Below are 22599 nucleotides of genomic sequence, written 5' to 3'. Positions count from 1 at the left end.
AGAAAGAAAGAAAGAAAGAAAGAAAGAAAGAAAGAAAGAAAGAAAGAAAGAAAAAAAGAAAGAAAGAAAGAAAAAAGAAAGAAAGAAAGAAAGAAAGAAAGAAAGAAAGAAAGAAAGAAACAAACAAACAAAGAAAGAAACAAAGAAAGAAAGAAAGAAAGAAAGAAAAAAAGAAAGAAAGAAACAAAGAAAGAAACAAAGAAAGAAACAAAGAAAGAAAGAAAGAAAGAAAGAAAGAGGGGGCGGGGAGGGGAAATTTTCCCCCTGGCAAAAATTGCCTATTTGGGCCCCCGCCCCCTAGTGCAAGGAAAAAAGGAAAAAGGAGGGCGAGAGAGGAAAAAAGAGAGGAGAGAGAGGGAAAGCAGGCCGGGGAAAAGAGATGGGGCCAATCCATATTTATCATATCCATGTCTATTTGGGCCCCCCCCCCTAGTGCAGGGAAAAAAGAGAAAGGAGGGAGAGACAGAGAGAGCGGAAAAAGAGGGGGAAAGAGGGGGAAGGGAAAGAGAAAGAGGGAATCCATACGATATGTATTTCCATACGATTATTACCAATATACGGTACTCGACAATATACTTGACTTATTGAACATGTTGAAGACAAAGAAATAGGAAGCTTTTGAAATGCAAATTGCACAAAAGCACCTATTATAGGAGCAGTATGTTGACTGATAAAAACAATAAAAGGGCCAACCCAAAAAGAAGAGTCGAAAAGGGTGGTCAAGAAGGCTGTGTACGACATGTTTCTTGTATTGCATGCCCCAACCGAAATTGTCAGTATCGACATAAAATTGGCCGATTTAGACAATTACCATTGAGCTTTTTCAAACTTAGGGCCGGATTTACCATTAGACCAGATAGGTCCGGGCCCAGGCCCCTTAAATTGCCTAATGTATGTTCCCCAAAAAAAACAATGGAGAGAGCAATTTCTTTGAAAAAGTAATAACCGAGTTTACCATTTGGGCCACTGTATCACAAAATTTAAGCTTATTTCCTTTGTTTTTTATTTTTCTTTGATATTTATACTCTGAAAGCTACACTTTCTTTTCGATATCGGGGTGCGTCGCATCACCTGCACCTACCCCCATTTTTGTTTGGTGGATTTGCCCCCCCCGCCCCCCATACAGTCCCCCCTTGAAAAAATCCCAGCTACGCAACTGATGTCAGCCATTCATAAGCTGAATCGCCACTTCTGCCGGATGAAGTAAGTTCCAGGTCACATTTGTGGGGGAAAGGCTCCTGTTTTTGGATTGCTGCGCAGCTCCGAAAGACGCCTGAATTGTACCAAAAACAGAGTGCTGAAAGACCCTTGATTTTGATCATTTCCGTCCTAAAAGACCCCAAAATTACTCACTTAGTCGACCTCAGATGACCTGTAATAATTTTGGCGCAGAATTGTGATCATCAATCCAATTTGACAATCTATACATAAAAAACCTCGGTGACTTTGACCTTGCCTTCAACATTTTTTGCGCTTACACCCATCATGTCCATAACAATTAAACTCTTAAAACTTCCTGACAACTCTCGAATTCATAACTCTAAACTTCTGTCTGTTTGACTTTTCTTTTACCATTTAGACCACTGTACATTTAGACTACAGGTTTTTTTTAAATAAATTAGTGATTTGAGGCATGAAAGCAACATCCTGACTCTGGCTTATACAATTCGCCAGCAAGAAACTCGCTGAAATACAAGCTTTCAAATCAATATCACTATCATCATGATCATAGGCATAATTCAGTTATAGGCCTACCATGCTTGACCCAATAATTATTAGGTTCCAATTAAGATAAGCAAACATTACTGGGTAGATAATAGGAACTATACGTTTTTGAGTTGGCAGTGTGCAAAAGTAGAGTTTAATGTCAAATATTTGTGAACGGATTTTCATCGTTGACCAAACAAAATGTATATGTTTGATATATTAATTATTTCATGTATAGCATTTGTCTTAGTTTTCATCGATAAATAATCACATATTAGTATCTGTTTACAAAATAATCGTTTGGGTGTTCAAATTCAATTAGTCTTTATAGGCCTATGATTAGTCATGCACAGTTATCAGTCAACCGGCAGGATGCCTAGCACCACATATACGCTGGCGAAGTTACGTAATAATCCGATTAAAGCCATATTATAACATTTTCAAACAAAATAGATTAGCATTTCTTTGCCATAAAATGTTAGCTTTTACTGTCAGATATATCCCCTTTTATTTTTGAGTCGAACAACTACGGCAAAGCAAAGAAAATTGGAATTTACTACCAGCGCACATGTCGCCAATACTGACGTACCATTCCTTCGGTCAAGTTGTGGTACGACCCTTTGTTGTGTATATCACCGTCCCACGCCGTGTACGTACTGTGTGTTATGAACATCGTGTATGCGTTCGACCAATAATTCCATCGTAATAATAAAGTTCCGGCGTTTTATTCAAAATCTCGGTTTTAGACTCACCAAGATCGGTAGAAGCTCGTGTTTGGAAAGTGTGTAGATCTCGGTGGTCGCAATTTAATCGTGTAAAAAAAAGAATTTTAAAAATTCCGTGAGGGCGTCTTCCTCAGCAAATTAATGTTATAATATAGCTTTAACAACCATAGCAATAGGTGAAAACGATTTTTGAATATACCTCGCTGCACTGATACGTTCACGCGGTTCCTCGATCTGCATTGAACCATATCCTGTTGATCACTTGCACCTGTAAGATTAGTATCTTTGAAAAGACCAGTATTGTATTCAATCTATTATTGCAGTATACACTGCAGGTAATGAGTACAACCTGCTAGTAGGCTAGTGCAGCGCGATATGTACACAATTGTTTTCACCTATTGCTATGGTAGTTAATCCGATTTATTACGTAACTTCGCCAGCGTATTGCCTGGACAAATACATTGTATTGTGGCCTTGCTCATAACAGATACTTAACATACTTTGAACAGTAGGCCTACGGCCCAGTATGGACAAGCTAAGAGAAAATCTGCAATTTTAAGAAGATTTATTTTTTGCCCCGGTTTTTTGCCTTTAATTGTCTGAAATGAAATCCAGTTTAGAGCACCTTATATAGTCATGTATATAGTAACCCAGTTATATACAAAATTTAATTTCAATTTTGCTATTGTTACTCTACAATTACAATGTAAATGCTTTTAGAGAAAAAGCAACCTATTTTTTTATATCCATCATCATCAACAACTGTCTTCAAGATTGGGCTATTCCAGTTGAAATCCATACACCACATGGAGTCACCTCTGGAGTCACCCATTAAGTTTTTTTTGTATAACCCCAATTTTGAAATTCACACCCCCTCATACGAGGTGTTTGGATTTTAACAGGAATAGCCCAGTTGGACTAAAGTAACAATAGCTAAATGCAATTTTAAGAATTAGAAAAAAATATAGCTAATTAGCTATCTGTCTCTTAGGGAGCGATCGTTATTTATGGCAGGGGGGAATGGGTAAATTTAGGGGGGATCACGAAATTTGTTTGTGGTCTTGAGGGGGGAACCTGAAATTTTTAGTTGAACCAGGAAGGGGATTGTTAAATTTTAAATGGAGAAAATTGGGAAAACAAGGGGAACGCGAAAATTTTGAGCGGACGCGAGGGGGGAACGCGAAATTTTTTGTCGATATTTTTGCCAAAACACCCATTCCCCCCTGCCGTAAATAACGATCGGTCCCTTAAGTGCTTTCGACTGGATTTAATTGAATTAATTCCATTAATAAATAGTTATAGGCCTAAACATTACACTTTTATACTTGTTTGAAAGGCAATGCAACAATGTCAATATATATTTTGTCTGTATTTTGTCCATACAAATAAAAGGAAGCAATTATATTAGTCTCGGTACCAGCCGGTTTGTGTTTAGTGACGGAGGAGCACAAACCGGCTGGTACCGAGACTACAATTATATTTGACTTTGAGTAGAATACCTAACTTCACTCTAATGAAGTGGATCTTTGTGTTGAACTAGAAAAAAAGAGAAATTTCTCCACTACATCAAATATTGCCAATTTGTCATTATTGAAATGTAATCATTAGGCAGGAAATTTGTATTCTTTATTTGAATTTTATCTTTTGTTTATAGGCCTACACGTTTTGTAACCCCTTGTAACCCCCCTCCCCTGCCTCGCGCTTTATCATATCACCCCATACGTCGCACAAACGCAATGGCCGCTGCGGGGCCATATTGTTTTCATATACCTCTCAAATGTAAAAGAGTGAAAAACTAACTCTCCAAAAGAGCGATTCACTTATATAGGACCACTCAAAAAGAGTGAAATGTGTTTTTTTTTTACTTTAAAACCACTCTAAAAAGAGTGAAAACCACAAAAGAGTGCATTTTAACTCTTTCAAAAACGTGCCGCATGTTGTCCTTGAACGAGTTGGAATTCACTCATTTTCACTCTTTTTTAGTGGTTTTATGGAGTTAGCCTACCAAGGATAATTTGCACCCCCGTTTTACAGAGTTCTGTAGGCCTATATGCCCCTGATAGGCCTATGAAACACTCAACCCAAATGTAAAACAATCAATCATTTAAAGATATAGCAAACTTTCCATGGTATATAGAGATTGGACCCAAAATACACCTAAATTAACTGTCAATTCAGGGTTAACCCCGCTCAGTGGCGGGAAAATGGTTTAGGCCTAGGCCTACATCATATCGAAGAATCCAACTTTTCCACCCACCCCCTAACCAAAGTTAGGGGGTGGGTTTGTTTGCGACATCGAATATTCCACGCAACAAGTTTTTGTTATTCAATCAATCAATCAACCAATCAATCAATCAATCAATCAATCAATCAATCAATCAATCAATCAATCAATCAATCAATCAATCAATCAACATATCATCAATAAAATAATCAATCAATCAACATGTCAATCAATCAATAATTCAATCAATCAATATATCAAATCAATATATCAATCAATAGCCTATATCAATCAACAGTTTGTATAAAAATTGTCCCCTGCAACAATTCCCTGCCTTTGTCCCATTTTCCCGGCCCATTTTCCTCCAAAACCTTGTTATAATTATAGGTGGCGCTATTACACACTTGTGTGTTGTGTCACAGGCTGTCCTATCCTGCAAATGGACCACAGGCTGCGGAAATGTTGAATAAATTCCAGACCTGAAATTGCAGTTTGATTGTCTTAATTTTCACTGAGATTTTCACCACAATTTCATGATTTTATCATAGCTGATTGATGCTAAAACTACTGTATCCGATCGCCGCAAAAGCAACATTTCCTCGCCGGCAGCAATTCATCAATTCTAACTTTCTAAGGTAGGACCAAAGTGAGAGGGAAGCTGAAACAAAAATTAGACTTTATTTTTGTTATTGTATATTCTATTACCCCCACGACCCATTATTCAAAATCGCGCACTGTGATTTGTTGAAACGCGTCACGTGACAGACCATTAATTAGCGATAAAGTGTCAAGGGCAACGAACTTTATGTTCTTCTATCATCACAACGCACAGCAGAGCGCACAGCACACCTGCTTATGTAGGGGAGAATGGAATGTCAGGGGTGTGTTATTGTATGTTCATACATACACGCTATGTAACAGCGCGCGTGATTGGTCGAGAGCCGGGCATAAACAGCGTTTATGCCCGGTATCCCGGATGTGCGATCATCGGGTAGGGAAATTGAAGGAAAATCGTGTTTTTAATAATGTTACTTGTAATTTTTGTTATTATTTTGATGAAATAAGAATCACAAAATGTTCTGGTAATGAACGGGGTTCATTCATATATTTTCATGACTAAGCGGTTGTTTATGCCCTCGGGCAAGCGCCCCTCGGGCATAAACAACCGCTTAGTCATGAAAATATATGAATGAACCCCTAATGCATACCTGCTTATAGGGGAGAATGGAATGTTAGGTTGTGTTATTGAAATGTGCATACGCTTTGGTTACGCTGTATGTGCTCCACCTTGAGGTAAACAACTTAAAAAAAAAAAAAAAAAAATATGATATTTTCTCTTTAAATCACACTATTTTGTGGTAATAGAATAGAAATAAAGGGTGCAGCATTATCCTTTACACGCAAATAATGTGTCTCGGCAGTAAAACGTTTAAATAATGGGTTCGGCTGCGCCTCACCCATTATTTACGCTTTTACTGCCTCGACACATTATTTTCGTAAAGGATCATGCATTGCCCTTTATTTCTTAAATCAAATGCAGTAAACCTTTGACGAGCGCCGTATTGTAAGTATACATCGCATATTTACTGCGTTGGACGCACTTGTCTCCGATTGACTGCTGAGGTGATCTGCTGTTGCCGAGGGGAAATTTATGAACGAACTGTGCGCTGTACGCATTTGTTAGCACCGAATTTGCAACATCACGGTAGTCGCGCTCGTCAAACAAAGGTTTGCTGCATTATAGTTTGTCATTTTTTTACATAAAGTAATATTCAGATTTCCTTTTACAAATTAAGGTTACTGCTAGCCGTCCTGCGCGTATTATTTTGCACATGTTCCAATGCACACACTTGACGTCGCGCACATATACGCGATGGTTAAGTTGTAAAAGGATATCTGAATAATAACATAGCCCGAGCCAAAGCAATAGACTAGAATGTAGCCCCGGAATTAGTCATAAACCTTTTAACATCATATTCCGAGGCGTGGAAGTACACCAAATTGGTGTATTATGACTTATGACATTCTTTTGTGGCAAGTGACATGGTCTTTCAATTCACGCCGAGTGTCCTTGACAGGCTTGACTATAAGCTTCAGTGGTCATGAAAGAATTCAAAAGATAACCTCTGCCCCAATAATCCCAAGCTATTGTCTGCGAGAGCGCGTAAAATTCATCATGCCTGGAACCTTTGTGCGTAGCGTATGCCAGATTACAAGTTGAATTCAGTATTTTTCAGGTAGCGGCTAAACATTGCCGTTTTATTCTGTAGTTTTAGGCCTATTGCTGATATCAAAAGAGAAATCATCAGGCAATGATTAACTGACATTCCTCGTAAAATAATCGTGAATTATACGATATTTAGCTTCTTTTCGTTGTTGAAAGGGATTCAATTATGTTTCACCGTTGTTCATCACCGTTTAACAACTCGCGTCCGGCGCGTCTGCTTGGTTTACATCTCTCCATTTTGAGTTTGTACTTCACCACTGAGCGATCTAGCGATCAATTTGAAGCCAATCAGACAGGACTCCTTTTCTTGCGTTCGGTGAAATACAAGTACCAATCGCCCGTGTTCGGTGAAATACCAATCGCCCGTCGCTCACCAATGGAGTATTAAGTTTATATACATGTATAATACAGGGTGTCGACACTAGAGTTGGGCGACTATCACTTTTTTCCTAGTCGACTAGTCGGCAGCAAATAGTCGCGACTACGACTATAGTCGCGACTATCTGTGGTTAAAATTGGACTGAAAAATCGGGTGAAAGATTGGTGGCAATTTAGTATTTATAATGCATGATTACAGGACCTGTGATTGCCGGGTATCGCATCACAGTTTGCTACACAAAACCAGCACTGTTGCGATACAAATTGCTACACTGTATCGCATGCGCTTGCGATGCAAATATTTGACTGTAAAATGCTGTAATATAGGCCTAACTTTTCTGTTCAATTAAATTCACTTGCCACTTTCCAGCAACAGCACATGAAACTTCATATAATTTCTCAAACCTTCAATATTCCAATAGCGATCTTCGCTCGTTTCCATGTTTTGCTGTGCATGAAAATATGTAAACATGCCGATGCGGCAGTGCATATTTTCCATGGTATGCTCATGAACGTGTTGCATCGTGCATGTACGATTAACTTTCACCTCCGACCTACGTCACCTGACCTCATCTAGACTACTGCATTTGTCGCTACAGAGGTGGCATTGCAACATTACGACTGTTTGTCAGCTAATTTGTTTATTTTCCTGTTGCTTTCTAAATATTCTGTTACCACAATAAGCATAGCTTTTTGAAATTACGTGAAAAGTACTTCTAATCTAATAATATTTTCCTAAATTTTCCCTTTTGGAAAACACTTCTCGGAAGTTCTCGCTGTTTCTTTCCAAAGTTGAAATAATCTCATACCTTCAGTAGTTGGTACAAACACCCAACCTGGGTCTGTACATGCACGATATGACGCTGCTACACCTGTTATCGCTGCATAAATTATAATCATAATGAGATGTTCGATTTGAGTTTTTTAACGGCTTTTATCTTGTGGGAAAGTAGTTCGACAACAAGTCAATAACACCAATTTAATGATGATTTATGGACATTATGATTACTTGTTGGTTAGTGTTACTATATTGGTAAGACAATGACTAACATTTTTTCACATTTTTCGCAGTTTATATGTTAGTATTTGGTTGGTTTTGGTGCGAATAACTGGCACTTTTAAAGTAATTTTTAACACAAAAATATACTTGCATTAGTCGACTTTTGGTTTTCAATAGTCATAGTCGCGACTATCAGTAATAGTCGCGACTAACGACTATTGGCGACTTAGTCGCCCAACTCTAGTCGACACTGTGGGTGGGACATATTTTGAACAGTCTAAAATGTTGTTAGTGAAATATGCTCAACTTGTTGTTTGTTAAAATCTTGGCACCTGTGTTTCTTGTATTTTGAGAATATTTAAAAAAATTAACTGAAATTCCCTTACCATTTCAGGTGTTTGATCTGTTGCATATATCTGTTTGTGTAGTGCTGAACAGAGGAATGACCACATTGGAAGGTAGTGAGGATCATCATCTTGTTTTTACTTGAGGACATCGTGGCAAGAACTGCTGACAGGTACCATCTGCAACCAGGCCCGTAAGCAGGATGTTTTTTTTTGGGGGGGGGTTGCTGATTTTGAAAAAGTGGATTTTTTTCCAGGGGGGGGGGGGGGATTTTGTGAAAAGTGGACTTTCTTCCCAAAATTTGGACCTTTTTTGACCAAAAAAGCGTAAAAAACCTGGGGGGGTTAAAAGACACTTATATTTAAATTTTTGAAAAATTCCGTGGACTTCGCTGTGCTTTAAAAAAATTACATTTTGCTTGCATATTTTTCGAGTTGCCTTGTCACTAAAATCATGCAATGTTGTCAAAAATGAACTCTGAGAAATCAACGTTTCAGTAAAAAACTATCAAAATATGCACAAAACATACTTATATTTTGAAACGGTAAGACTTTCACACTTGCCAAAGCTGTATCTGGTACATGGTCTTAATTTGCATCCGTTTGCATCATTGAATTAAAAATGTCAGCTTTTAGTGCGCCAAAATTCAAAATAATTAATGGCATTTTGTCTGCAAATCTTTATTTTGTTTACACACGTTTGCTGGCGTTACAAACATACCAAATGCGACTTGGCTGCATTGGACATACATGCAGGTTTGCAAAAAATCATCTTATCTTAAGGGGGTAGGCCCTACTACACCCCTGGCCAATTTTGTGCCTATTTTTGCATTTTTCTCAAAAAGTATAGCACATTGGTGACAAGTAAGATCATATATGTACCATATATTATAGGGCAAGGACTACAACTAATGCACTGGAAATTTTATTTCAGCACAGACAACAGTTGTGGAGTTACAGTCAAAAATGAGGGAAAACCAATATTTGATCAATAAATCAATAACTAAGTACTTTCCTTGAGTTGCTGAATTTTCAGTGCAGTATTTGTAGTCCTTGCCCCTATAATATACATTTCTTACTTGTCACCAATGCACTATAATTTTTGAGAAAAATGCAAAAATAGGCACAAAATTGGGCAGAGGATTAGTACCCCTTTAAGCCAATCTATTACCTAAAGGCAGCAAGACATTGTGATAAAAATGTATTTTGAAAGAGAAGATGATGAGGCTGTATTATTTAAGAAGTTCATATATTTCAATAAAGTAATTAACATATTTTGAAAAGAATTGAAGAGGTGCACAGTAAATGTGGTACTTGGTCCATATAATTAATGCTGAGAGGTTGTACAATATACTTTATGTGTACCCAGGGGGAATTATGGGGGGGCAAACCTTGGAGCTTGGGAAGGCATTTTGTGTGTGTATGTCTCAAAAGGTGGGGGTGATATGTTTTTGATATTATGCCCTGAAAACTAGTAGAAAATAAGAAACATTTAAAAACTATATACCAAATTTCCTGCTTGGTGTGCTCACATCACATGATGGGACAATTTAAGGTTGTAATTGTGCAAATGTGGCACATATGTATTAAATGGGAGATATATTTTTGTGCACATTTAATGTATGGTGGCCTGGGCAAAGATTGTTTTTACAAGTCAAAAGGGTCAAGTGTTTTTTGGTAGACTGAGTTTTGGCCCATACACATGATTATTGCACATCCTCAGATAAGATTTACTAATACAGTAAGTCAGAAATATCCACACGAAATACTAATAATAATAACACAAATTATCTAAAGGTCAAATATAAATTACTATTGTGTTGTTCAAAACAAGCATGCATATTTCTATCCTCAAATAAAGAACAGTAATATGTTAGACATTTATTTTATGTTGTTTTGACATTTTCAGGTTGGAAACTAATGAAATTAGAACCAGAACTATCGAAGCCTAGAGGATTGTGGATTGGAAGCTGCTTCATTCATTCAAGGACTTCTTTGCTAGAATTGACTTCCATGGTGGGTTTCATGAACATACAGTAACTTCATCTACATCTCTGTATTTTGTTATGGTCTTCTAAAGTACACAATTCAAGTTCATGGTGCACGCAGTAACAGATGGTTATGAAACAATTTAAACCATTTTCTTGTGCATTTTGCAGACTCAAGCATTATTCTTCTGACAAATTCAAAATCCATGTAAACAGACACCTGATTAAATATGTGCGGGCTCGCAGATACAAAAGTGTGTTTTGTCAAAACATTTTATCAAACAATGGTGTAGTGACAAGACATTTGAATGGCCACAGGGAGCTTTGGCACCAATGTAATAACTACCTGATCAAAGAAAGACCCCATAAGTGTGAGTACTGTCAGAAATGCTTTGCCATAAAATCAAGTCTAGTGGACCATATCAGAATTCACACCAAAGAGAAACCATTTCAGTGTGAATATTGTGACAAATGTTTTGCTAGTAAAAAGGGCCTCACATACCATACATTAATTCACACCAAAGAGAAACCCTACAAGTGTGAGTACTGCCAGAAATGCTTTCCCATAAAATTGAGCCTAGTGAACCATGTCAGAATTCACACCAAAGAGAAACCCTATCAGTGTGAGTACTGTCAGAAATGCTTTGCCATAAAATCAAGTCTAGTGGACCATATCAGAATTCACACCAAAGAGAAACCCTATCAGTGTGAGTACTGTCAGAAATGCTTTGCCGTAAAATCAAGTCAAGTGGACCATGTCAGAATTCACACCAAAGAGAAACCGTATCAGTGTGAATATTGTTACAGATGTTTTGCTCAGAAAGGTGGCCTTTTATACCATATTAAAACCCACACCAAAGAGAAACCCTATCAGTGTGAGTACTGCCAGAAATGCTTTACTGTAAAATCAAGCCTAGTGCACCATATCAGAACTCACACCAAAGAGAAACCCTATAAGTGTGACTACTGTCAAAAATGCTTTGCCATGAAACATAGCCTAGTGAACCATGTCAGAACTCACACCAAAGAGAAACCCTATCAGTGTGAGTATTGTCAGAAATGCTTTACTGTAAAATCTAGCCTAGTGTACCATATCAGAATTCATAGTTTTCACACCAAAGAGAAACTGTATCAATGTGAATATTGTTATAAATGTTTTGATCAAAAAGGTGGCCTTACAAACCATATCAAATTTCACGTCAAAGAGAAACCGTATCAGTGTGAGTACTGTCAAAAATGCTTGGCTGTAAAATGGAGCTTAGTGAATCATATCAGAATTCACACCAATGAGAAACCATATCAATGTGAATATTGTTACAAAAGTTTTGCTCAAAAAGGTGGCCTCACATTACATATCAAAACTCACACCAAAGAGAAACCCTATCAATGTGAGTACTGTCAAAAATGCTTTACTGTAAAATCGAACCTAGTGAACCATATCAGAATTCACACCAAAGAGAAACCCTATCAGTGTGAGTACTGTAAAAAATGCTTTACTTTAAAATCAAACCTAGTGAACCATATCAGAATTCACACCAAAGAGAAACCCTATCAGTGTGAGTACTGTAAAAAATGCTTTACTGTAAAACGGAGCCTTGTGAATCATCAGAAACTGTATCGGTGTGAATATATCAAAACTCACAATCAAAACCCTATCAGTGTGAGTACTGTCCGAAATGTTCTGCCTTTAAATTGAGCCTAGTGAACCATAATATATGAATTGAAACAACAGGGTAATCTCTTGTCAGGGGATTGAACTTCCAGTCAGGGTATATTGAAAGCAAAAACTGACCAATAATCAAATTTTCTGGAATTCAAATGTTAAACAAAACAATGAGCATGCGCAGATCATAAAAATGAGCAATTTCAGAGATATGTGGAAACGCTGAATTCGAAGTGGCAATGAAGTGTACCTTTAAATCGTACACTGACGTGTGCAATAGCCTGGGTCGCTCAGCCTATCTCAAACAAAATCGTCATGTGTGGCTGTTAAAGAACTAGCGAATTCGGCCTACTATCACAGCAATTTTTGACTCAAAGATATAGGGATGATGACGCTGTGAAGGGGTTACAGAACTATACTTTGATCAGCTCGTAATCGGCGGGAATTGTTACGCTTTTACCACTACGCTGAAAAAGTAGATCTGCGTTAAGAGAGATATTGTTCATCTGGAAGATCTAAAATGTGACCCCTCGGCACAACTGAGCCCGGATGTCGCCAGTGCCACTATTGAGATATGCTCTATCGAACTTAACAATAAACAACAGGAAACAAAGGATTTATTGACTGTTTTATTGATTTTTCACTACTTAAATGTCAAGTACTATAGACATGATATACATCATTTTAAAGCTAATTTCAAGCAGAATATTTTGGTTGAATATCTCAAAAATGATGATTGGCGACTTCAGGGCTCAGTTGTGCCGAGGGGTCACAAATGTGCATGTTAAAGAAAGTAGACAAGTATAGGACTTGAATTAAGAATTTGTGATTTTTCTGGCCAGGTGTCAAAAGACAATTCTCAAAATAAAATATATTTATATTAATCCGCGATGTTAAAATTCCCGCCGATTACGAGCTGATCAAAGTATACTGGCCTCTGGGCCTCAACTGTAATGCCTTCACTCATCATTGTATATATATTATGCAATATGCATTGTATATTATGCATTGTATCATTTATTATGTATTATTTTTCATATGAAAAGATAATAATAAATCTATCTATCTATCCATGGAGCTATTAAGAATGGAGAGGCAATAGATTATGTAAGGCATTGTACACTTGTGCCGATTTGAAATCTGACAAGCTATTCATCGAAAGGTACCTTTTGTTTGGGACAAAGGGCTTCCACCATTAAATTGGTAAGCTGATCCGACAGTGTATTAACGCTTTACCTAGCAGACTACTGTCAATAAGTGATCAAACGAAAGTCGCGTGAAAGCGCTTACTATAACGAAAAGTACCTTTTGTTGTCATACCACTCAAGGGTGTAATTGAGTAGCCGTAAGCTCAAAAGGCACACATTAGCCGCTGATGCAGTTCGTTGTCACCCCACTGACTGTAGGTGCTTCATTTAAATAAATTGAATGCGCTTGCTGAATGATTACAAATCAAGGCTGCCATGTCTGCATGTCTATTACTGTATAATGGTAATAGCTACGTATACATGTAACATATAATAAGTATACCGGTATAGGCCTATATAAAAGTTGTTTCACAAATTGACATTTTATTTTATTTTAAGAAGGAGAATGTCATAAACAGTGGCGTACTGAAGGGGGGCTCTTTTGTGAGAGGTCTTGGGAGGGGATGAGGGAGGATGAGGTGGAGGAGGGGACATGAAGAATGAGAGGGGGGCTGGAGGAAGAGAGAAAGAAGGACAAAAAGTATGAGGGGATGGAGAAGGGAAGGGAGATAAGAAGAGGGAGTGATACTTTAGCAAGGAAAGAATAAGTACAGAGAAAGGAAAAGAAAGGAATGACAAATAAATGTAGGCCTTATAATAATTATTATAGAAACTAAACACCCCCCCACACACACACACATAGGCCTAACACTAACAGCACTATAGGCAGCCATTCGATGATGTCAATGCCTTTATGTGTTACGTATTTAAAACGCCCAGTCATGTATTTTACACCTGCCAAGCACAAGTCACCCAATTTCGAAAATTGGACGTTGAATGTACACTCTCATGAATATTGATTGGCAACAGTTTCCAATATGTCAGCGCTCAAATCGGACACAATAGAACAATAGACCATTCAATGCGCTGTATCTATCTATCTAGTTTGTTTGTTTGTTTACCCAGGTTGGTCCGTGAGGGACACATGCTATAAATCCATGGGAAATCCAGGGACCATTCCAAGCTGATACTATAAAAATGCACAAGCCTGGATAGCCAGTGTAGGCTAATAGTGGAGGGGCCTTATCTAAAGGTCCTATCCTCAAGTAAAGAGCATTTTGAAAACAATATACTAGAAAATAATGCCAAATTGTATCATAACATTTCAGGCACATTGAAACACTGATATATCTAATGAGAAACTAATAAATGTAGAACCAATGGAGGGGGGGGGGTTCTTATGCTGTATAATGTTTCAATCAAGTTAATGGATTTCACATAATTCATGTATGCGACATGTTCCTACAAAACATTTTACCCAGGACCCCCATCTAGAAGACACCCTGGAATACCCAAAATGTAAATGGATTTATGTTGAAAACACTTTTATCAGAATTGTCATATTCATTATCAATGCCACTGTACCAGCACCTATATCATTAGTGATGAGGTCAGCAAGTCTTTTGGACCCTGGATGATCTTCGAGGACACTCATTACATCCTTGAACTCTAAGGGCCTTGAACTTATAAAAGACCATTTCATTGCTGTTGAATATCAAAGATATTACCCCCGGGATATTACCATTTACAGCAACAGTACATTTTTCAATTTCGTTTGAGTTTTCACCACTGGCGGGAGAAATTTCCATGATGACCCTTTATTCAATTCTGGTACTACCTGTGAATTCAAGGAAATAGGCTTCCTCTGCATAGTGTCCTGTCCATATACAGTGATGCAGAAAAATCTTATATTTTTGCAGTAACGTTTTGACGGGACAAGCTTTCAAATGAGACCAATTCATTACCGTGCAATAAAGTTGCATACCTTGTTCTACAAACTTTTTGACTGCCTCTTGTAGTATTAACATTTCAGGTATTTTGAAACACTTATATCTAAATGAGAAACTAATAAATGTAGAACCAGTTGAGGGTGGAGTTCTTATGCTGTAATCTGTCAATCAAGTTAATGGATTTCACTTAAAGGAGGATTTTGTGATCCTAGCATCCTCTTTTTATGACATTTTTCAGTAGATATCCACGAAAAAAGCTTATTCCCAAAATTTCAGTTGATTCTGATTTTGCATTTGTGAGTTATGCATAGGCCAAAAAAAAAAGGTCTGTTTGCCCTTTCAGCTAAAATGTTTTTTTGGTCGGTAGGTCGATATATATTTTTTTTTAAGATCTAAAAATCCCACAGGAACATATAATACTGAATTTGTAAAAATTGTTCCAACTTTTTGTTCTCATGCTTTATAACATTGCTTGGTGGAATCAGAGAATTCTCATCTTCTCTGGTGGAATTTACTATACAAACCCACCCAAGCCCAACTAACCTTGACTGTAACCCAGAACCCTTGCCCTTACCCCGAAAAGGGAAATTAGGGGAGAAATTTATTTCACCTGAAAATCGAACCTATATTCTTTAATGTTTTTAAATGCATGAATGTGTTAATAAAGTTTTAATTGCTTTATTTTGCCTCATTTCATAGAAATATTTTTTATTGCTCATAAAAAAAAGAGAATCTTTTCAAAGAATTTGAAATACAAATTCATGTATGCAACAGTTTTTTTTCTTGCCGGTTAGAAATTTGAACACTAATCAGGGGCGTGCTCAGAAACTGGGACCCCCGGGGCTGAAGTCTGAACGAAACAGTGGCGCGACAGGGGGTGTCTGAGGGGGGATGTGCCCCCTGAGAATTAGAAAATTTTTGAAAGTGAAAGCCCCAATGGAGCCATTTGGTGCAACATTTTTACACATTTATTGGTTATTTTCAGAGCATTATATTTTAACAGATTTCCAACTGAGCCGCGAATTTTAGTTTTATATGAACATGCATGATCAATAACTCGCAATCAAAACCTAAATGAAGGCATTTGGTGCAACATTTTTACATTATTATTGGTTATTTTGGAGCATAGGCCTATTATATGAATCTATTTATAGGAATATTTTCCATTCAGCTCCATTCTCAGGAAATTTGACCAAAAAAGTAGCTGTAAAATGCATTCAAATTTCCTTCAAAATTTGTGAAATAGGCCAATGGATCCACTTTTGGGGCGCTTTTTTTCTCCCCTTTTGATTTTAGGGGGTACTATGCTCCCTGCCCCCACTGTCTATGCCACTCACTCCCTCTCCCTCCCTCTCTCTCTTTCTTCTCCCTTCTCTCTCTTGAAATAAATTTCCCCTAATTTCCCTTTGGGGGTTGCTTGGGTGGGTTTGTACAGTTATATTAACTTTTGGGAGGTGGGTTAGTGTTGTGTAAGACCATGAAAAACTTTAAAACAAATTACATTTCATTTTGAAATTTGAAAACAAATGACTGTAATTTTTTGCTTTTTAGGGTCGGTCGGGAAAGGGCAAACAATCAAATATTTTAGGCCTAATTATGTGTATTGCACTGTTCCATAGGCCACTGCATTGTGTGAACAAAATTCAAATTTGACGATATTTTTGCATGAATTAATCTGCAAGAATTTTTTGGTACATAAACATTATGTAGCCAGAGGTTTCTAGTATAAAAATCTCAACTTTTTTTGAAAAAAGTGGGAGTGGGGGGGGGATGAGGCTGTGGATCACGAAATGCCCTTTTAATTAATTCATGTGTGTGACATATGTTCTTAATACATAATATACCCAAAAACATAACAAAATAGCCTTACATCAAGTTGTGTGCGGTATAGCCCAAGCATGGTCTAGGCTAGTTCTTTCGCTGGTAACATTGCGATAATGAGAAGGCAACCTTGTTTAGTACGGCACATCGTCATCATCCCTATATCTTCGTGTTAAAAATCGCAGTGATAGTACAGCGAATCCTCTCGTTTTTTAACAGCTACGCATCGCGATTTTGTTCGAGATAGGCTGAGCGACTCAGGCTAAGCATACCATTTAATACTATCATATGAGATACCACAGCGTTTCTATATTCTACACATTATTACGATTTGCGCATGCTCTAGTACCCCATATGATGTTTCTATTACAAGAAAAAAATTTGTTTTCAGGTAAAACTAGGGTTTTGTTTCCAGTACTCTCACTCGAAAAGCAGTACACTAATTAGCGGGGCCTTGCAGCTTGCTGTGGATATCTTTTACTGCATTTTTAAAGTAAAAAATTTGAAATCCAAAGTAAAAATTGTGATTATATTCAACTCTTTGAGAAAATAATTATATAAAGGAATGCATGTAAAATCCAGGTGCAATACAATGTACATTATTGACACACTATCACTCTCTTTATCTACGTCAATAATAGAATATCGATTTCAATCGAATTGAACACATTGCTCCATTTTGAGTTTGTAGTTGACTACTGAGTGACCTAAGTGATCGATTGCTAGCCAATCAGATAGAACTCCTTTTCTTGCGTTCGGTGAAATACCACTCGGCACTCGCCCGTCGCTCACCAACGGAGTATTAAATTTATATTTATCGTATAGGACGTCGACACTGTGTACGGTAACCTGGAAAGGACGGCAGCTCATTCAAAATTTACCTCCAAGTAGAGCACCAGCGCAGCACACGGACATCGCCTGGCTAATAATTACTTGGTACTGCAGAGATACTAAAATCAATACCCGGGATCAATACACGTGAATGTGCTATGCACGATTTGATGTTTAGATGAAAATCTTTGGATACCGGGGTAGAAAATGATGAATATCTCCCGTAAATGATTTCGTCTAAAGAAACCAGATTTGGTTCCTTGCACTTGAATATATATGTTCAACGGATATGATAGTCGTTAGCTAGCGTCTTGAGAAAGAAGCTTCCATCAGGAACTCAAAAACTTGACAAAAATTCTGATTTTATATGTGCCAAACTATATAGTGCAGTGTAGGCCAACCGTGGAGGTAGTCTAAAAGCAGATGAACTATGGCGTATACCATGCTCACTTACACACAGCGAGGTCAGTCACCGGGCTATTTGTCAGTAGCCTTAGTCAGATGTCCTTCGCCCATTACATGTATGCGTCTCAAAACTATCCAACAGGTCGGAACAAAATGGCCATGTGTGGCGGTGAATTCAACTTATCATGCATAGCGATTTCTGCCATGAAGATATCGGGGCAATGACACTGTGCGCAGTCACCTTCGGAGCCTTATTTCACCCTTATACAGATGAGCACTCCATTATAATGCCTCTTTGAAGGTCTATTTCTTGAACTGCATATCTCCTTGTCTTGGGTATAGGCATCAATTGATTCTCTGAGGTCTCTGGACTTAGGACCAGACTCTGGTGGGTTAAACCGGTTTTAAGTGCGCACAACTGTCACGCTTCCCTCAGAGATAGATTTAATTAAACCATCATCAGAGATTGGGCACTCCATCTTACTTTCAGGCTAGGAACAGCTGGTATGAGTAGTGTAAACCAATTAACTACCTTGGCGCGTTATGCCTGCGAGGCCACTAAGACTAGGTAGAGTTTACGTTCAAGAAATCCAGCTTGAATTAAGACTCGGGCTTCAAGAGCGGGTATAGGCTTAGTAGCCTCAGGGTCACCTTAAGCCTATGGCTTACTAAGACGCCTGTCGAGAAACTCGCCCATAGTGACTAGTCTACTCTAATACCTAGAAGCAGGAAGAAAGGTGTAGAGGAGGATGAGTTCTTAATTATCCTGTAATGTTTAAATCAAGTGTATGTATTTCATGTACGTAATACATTTATGTGACATAAAAAGCCTTTAACATGACAGCAAACCTATTTACCATTTACGCCAGGGAGATTTTTGCGACAAAGAATTTGTGGTCCCTCAATGCTTCCATTAAAAAATTCTGCATTCCCCCTTAAATGTTGGCATCTATACAGCACCTTTCACATGTACCAAAACGTTTTACATTTATGCCACGGTCAGCTGCCATAAAAAAATCAGCATTCCCCCTGTTGCCATTCATACAGCGCCTTTCACATGTATTAAAACACTTTATATTTATGCCACTCAAATGCCATAAACAATTCTGCATTCCCCCTTTAAATGTTGGCATTTATACAGCGCCTTTCATGTGTATCAAAACGCTTTGCATTTATGCCACTGTCAGTATTGTGTTCAAGACAAGCATGCATATTTCCATCCTGAAGTAAAAAGCAGTTTGAAAATAATATTGTGCTCTTATTGTATTCTTGTGTTCACATTTCAGGTATTTTGAGCCACTGATATATCTGAATGGGAAACTAATAAATGTAGATCGAACCATGCAGGATTACAGCAGCCAACGAGGACCGTGGTCTTGTATTGCTTGCTACTTCACTCAAGGACTTAATTTTTGCTAGAATTCACTTCCATGGTGGGTTTCATGTGCGTACAGTAACTAGATCTACATCTTTTGGGGTCTTCTAATGTTCTCAATTTAAGTACATGTTGCACAAAGAATTAACAGATGGATATGAAAGGTTTTAAACCATTTTCTTGTGCATTTTGCAGACTCAAGCATTATTCTTCAGACAAATTCAAAATCCATGTAAACAGACACTTGATTAAATATGTGCGGGCTCGTAGATACAAAAGTGTGTTTTGTCAAAACATTTTATCAAACAATGGTGAACTGACAAGACATTTGATTGGCCACAGAGAGCTTTGGTACCAATGTAATAACTACCTGATCAAAGAAAAACCCTATCAGTGTGAGAACTGTCAGAAATGCTTTACAGTAAAAATGAACCTATTGAACCATATCAGAACTCACACCAAAGAGAAACCATTTCAGTGTGAATATTGTGACAAATGTTTTGCTAGTAAAACGGGCCTCACATACCATACCATGATTCACACCAAAGAGAAACCCTACAAGTGTGAGTACTGCCAGAAATGCTTTCCCATAAAATTGAGCCTAGTGAACCATGTCAGAATTCACACCAAAGAGAAACCCTATCAGTGTGAGTACTGTCAGAAATGCTTTGCCATAAAATCAAGTCTAGTGGACCATATCAGAACTCACACCAAAGAGAAACCCTATCAGTGTGAGTACTGTCAGAAATGCTTTACTGCAAAATCTAGCCTAGTGTACCATATCAGAATTCATAGTTTTCACACCAACCAGAAACTATATCAATGTGAATATTGTTACAAATGTTTTGCTCAAAAAGGTAGCCTCACATCACATATTAAAACTCACACCAAAGAGAAACCTTATCAGTGTGAGTACTGTCAAAAATACTTTGCTGTAAAATCTAGCCTAGTGAATCATATCAGAATTCACACCAAAGAGAAACCGTATCAATGTGAATATTGTTACAAAAGTTTTGCTCAAAAAGGTAGCCTCACATTACATATCAGAACTCACACCAAAGAGAAACCTTATCAGTGTGAGTACTGTCAAAAATGCTTTACTGTAAAATCGAACCTACTGAACCATATCAGAATTCACACCAAAGAGAAACCCTATCAGTGTGAGTACTGTAAAAAATGCTTTACTGTAAAAACGAACCTAGTGAACCATATCAGAATTCACACCAAAGAGAAACCCTATCAGTGTGAGTACTGTAAAAAATGCTTTAATGTAAAACGGAGCCTTGTGAACCATCAGAATCAGTGTGAATATATCAAAACTCACAATCAAAACCCTATCAGTGTGAGTACTGTCAGAAATGTTCTGCCTTTAAATTGAGCCTAGTGAACCATATCAGAACTCACACCAAAGAGAAACCATTTTAGTGTGAATATTGTCCAAACTTTTTTACACACAATGGCAGTCTTAAGTGCTTTACCAATCCATGTCTTAAATAGCAATCTGCCCTGGTTTATAGTGACTTTGATTTATTTAATGCCGGGGGTACTCAGTACAAAAATGACCATACGGGACGTGCACGCAAACATGGGTAGCATTTTCAGCCTTCTGGTATATCAATGACCCCTTTTTCAAAGCCTATTTTGGTATATGAATGGGCCCTTTTTTCAAAATTTTCTCAATTTTTTCGGAAAACAGCCCAATTTTTCCTTAATCTAGCCAAAATTTTCCCAAAATTTTCCCAAAATTTGTAAAAACTGAGACAATTTTGGGTAAATTCAGCCGAAAATTTTGACTTTTGGTATATCAATGGGTCCAAATTTGTTGAAAAATTGGTATATTTATGGGTCTACTTCCAAAATCTCAGCGGCACGTCCCTACAAACTTGAGTTCCCCCCCCCCCGGATTTAATGCCATTATACAAATGTACATATATATATCATATTTTAATTGTATTATTCTTACACTAAAATGATAAAATAGTATTAGTAATAAATGTTCAGGTTTTCAATAAATAATCATTGAGCTCTATGGGAAGTTTTTCATCTGTTATTACAAGAATAAAAACAAAGTTACTTTTGTTTTCCGACACACTCAACAAATTTGGCTGATTCCATTTAGGTGCAAAAATTGCAATGAAAAAACAGGTTTGAAATAAGGGCTGTGCAATAATTATGAGCCCCAGGTAAAATTTCAAACGGCTCGCCAAAAATCGCTTGCCCCCCCTCGGCCTGCCAAAAATCGCTTGCCCCCCCTCTCGGCCCGCCAAAAATTCTTTGCCCCCCCTTGCGCATGTCAAATTTTTGGGATCCCAATTTATAAACCTTAAATGGTCTATATACCTGTTGCGAGCGCAGCGAGCAGGAAAATTTGCATATTTAAGCGTTTCCGTACTGTTTTCCTAAGCCTTTTAGAGCGTTTTATTAAAAAGCGCCCCATGAATGTGTGCCTAAAATCACTTACCTCCCCTCTCAGCTTGCCAAAAATTGCTTGCCCCCCTTTTGGCTCGCCAAAAATTTCTTGCCCCCAATTTCACCCTCCCCCAGGGCTCATAATTATTGCACAGCCCCTAAATATTCATGAATAAAATTTATTTTAAAATGAATCCACTCTGGCAGCAGAAAAAGGCCTCGCACACATTAACTACGCCCCCAGCATTAACGGAACAACTGGATCCTTCTACTGTTCAATGGCTTTCTTGTACTATATGAAATGTGGTGGGAGATTTAAAATACACATGCCCTGAGCAAACTACGATGCGCACGCACACTGCAGGGCAAAGAACAATGGAAAGTGCCATAATGCGTGCGCATACTGCCGGGTAATGACGTCACATGTCAAGTGGTCTATACTCACTTCTTTAGATGTCATGGCCAAGGGCCAGATTTACTACCGTGGGGCCAGATGGGCCCGGGCCCATGGCCCCAATTTTATGG

General features: G+C 37.9%; 1 protein-coding gene across 3 annotated transcripts; it reads left to right on the top strand.

Annotated features, from left to right (window-relative positions):
- Positions 1-8741: 8741 nt before the first annotated feature.
- Positions 8742-21216, top strand: LOC140159027 (uncharacterized). 3 transcript variants are annotated; one of them, XM_072182350.1, is made up of 3 exons: positions 8742-8778; positions 10515-10621; positions 19577-21216. In XM_072182350.1, the coding sequence occupies exon 3, from the start codon at positions 19817-19819 to the stop codon at positions 21041-21043; it is 1227 nt and encodes a 408-aa protein (XP_072038451.1). In that variant the 5' UTR covers positions 8742-8778; positions 10515-10621; positions 19577-19816; the 3' UTR covers positions 21044-21216. The 3 variants fall into 3 exon arrangements, with proteins under 3 accessions (XP_072038451.1, XP_072038452.1, XP_072038450.1); XM_072182351.1 differs by having other exon boundaries at positions 10515-10964; XM_072182349.1 differs by lacking the exon at positions 19577-21216 and having other exon boundaries at positions 10515-13858.
- The last annotated feature ends 1383 nt before the right edge of the window (positions 21217-22599 follow it).

This window comes from Amphiura filiformis, chromosome 8 (assembly GCF_039555335.1).
Source record: "Amphiura filiformis chromosome 8, Afil_fr2py, whole genome shotgun sequence".
Lineage (NCBI taxonomy): Eukaryota > Metazoa > Echinodermata > Ophiuroidea > Amphilepidida > Amphiuridae > Amphiura > Amphiura filiformis.
The sequence above is the reverse complement of the archived record's forward strand: the minus strand, read 5'-3'. Positions and strand labels throughout refer to the sequence as shown.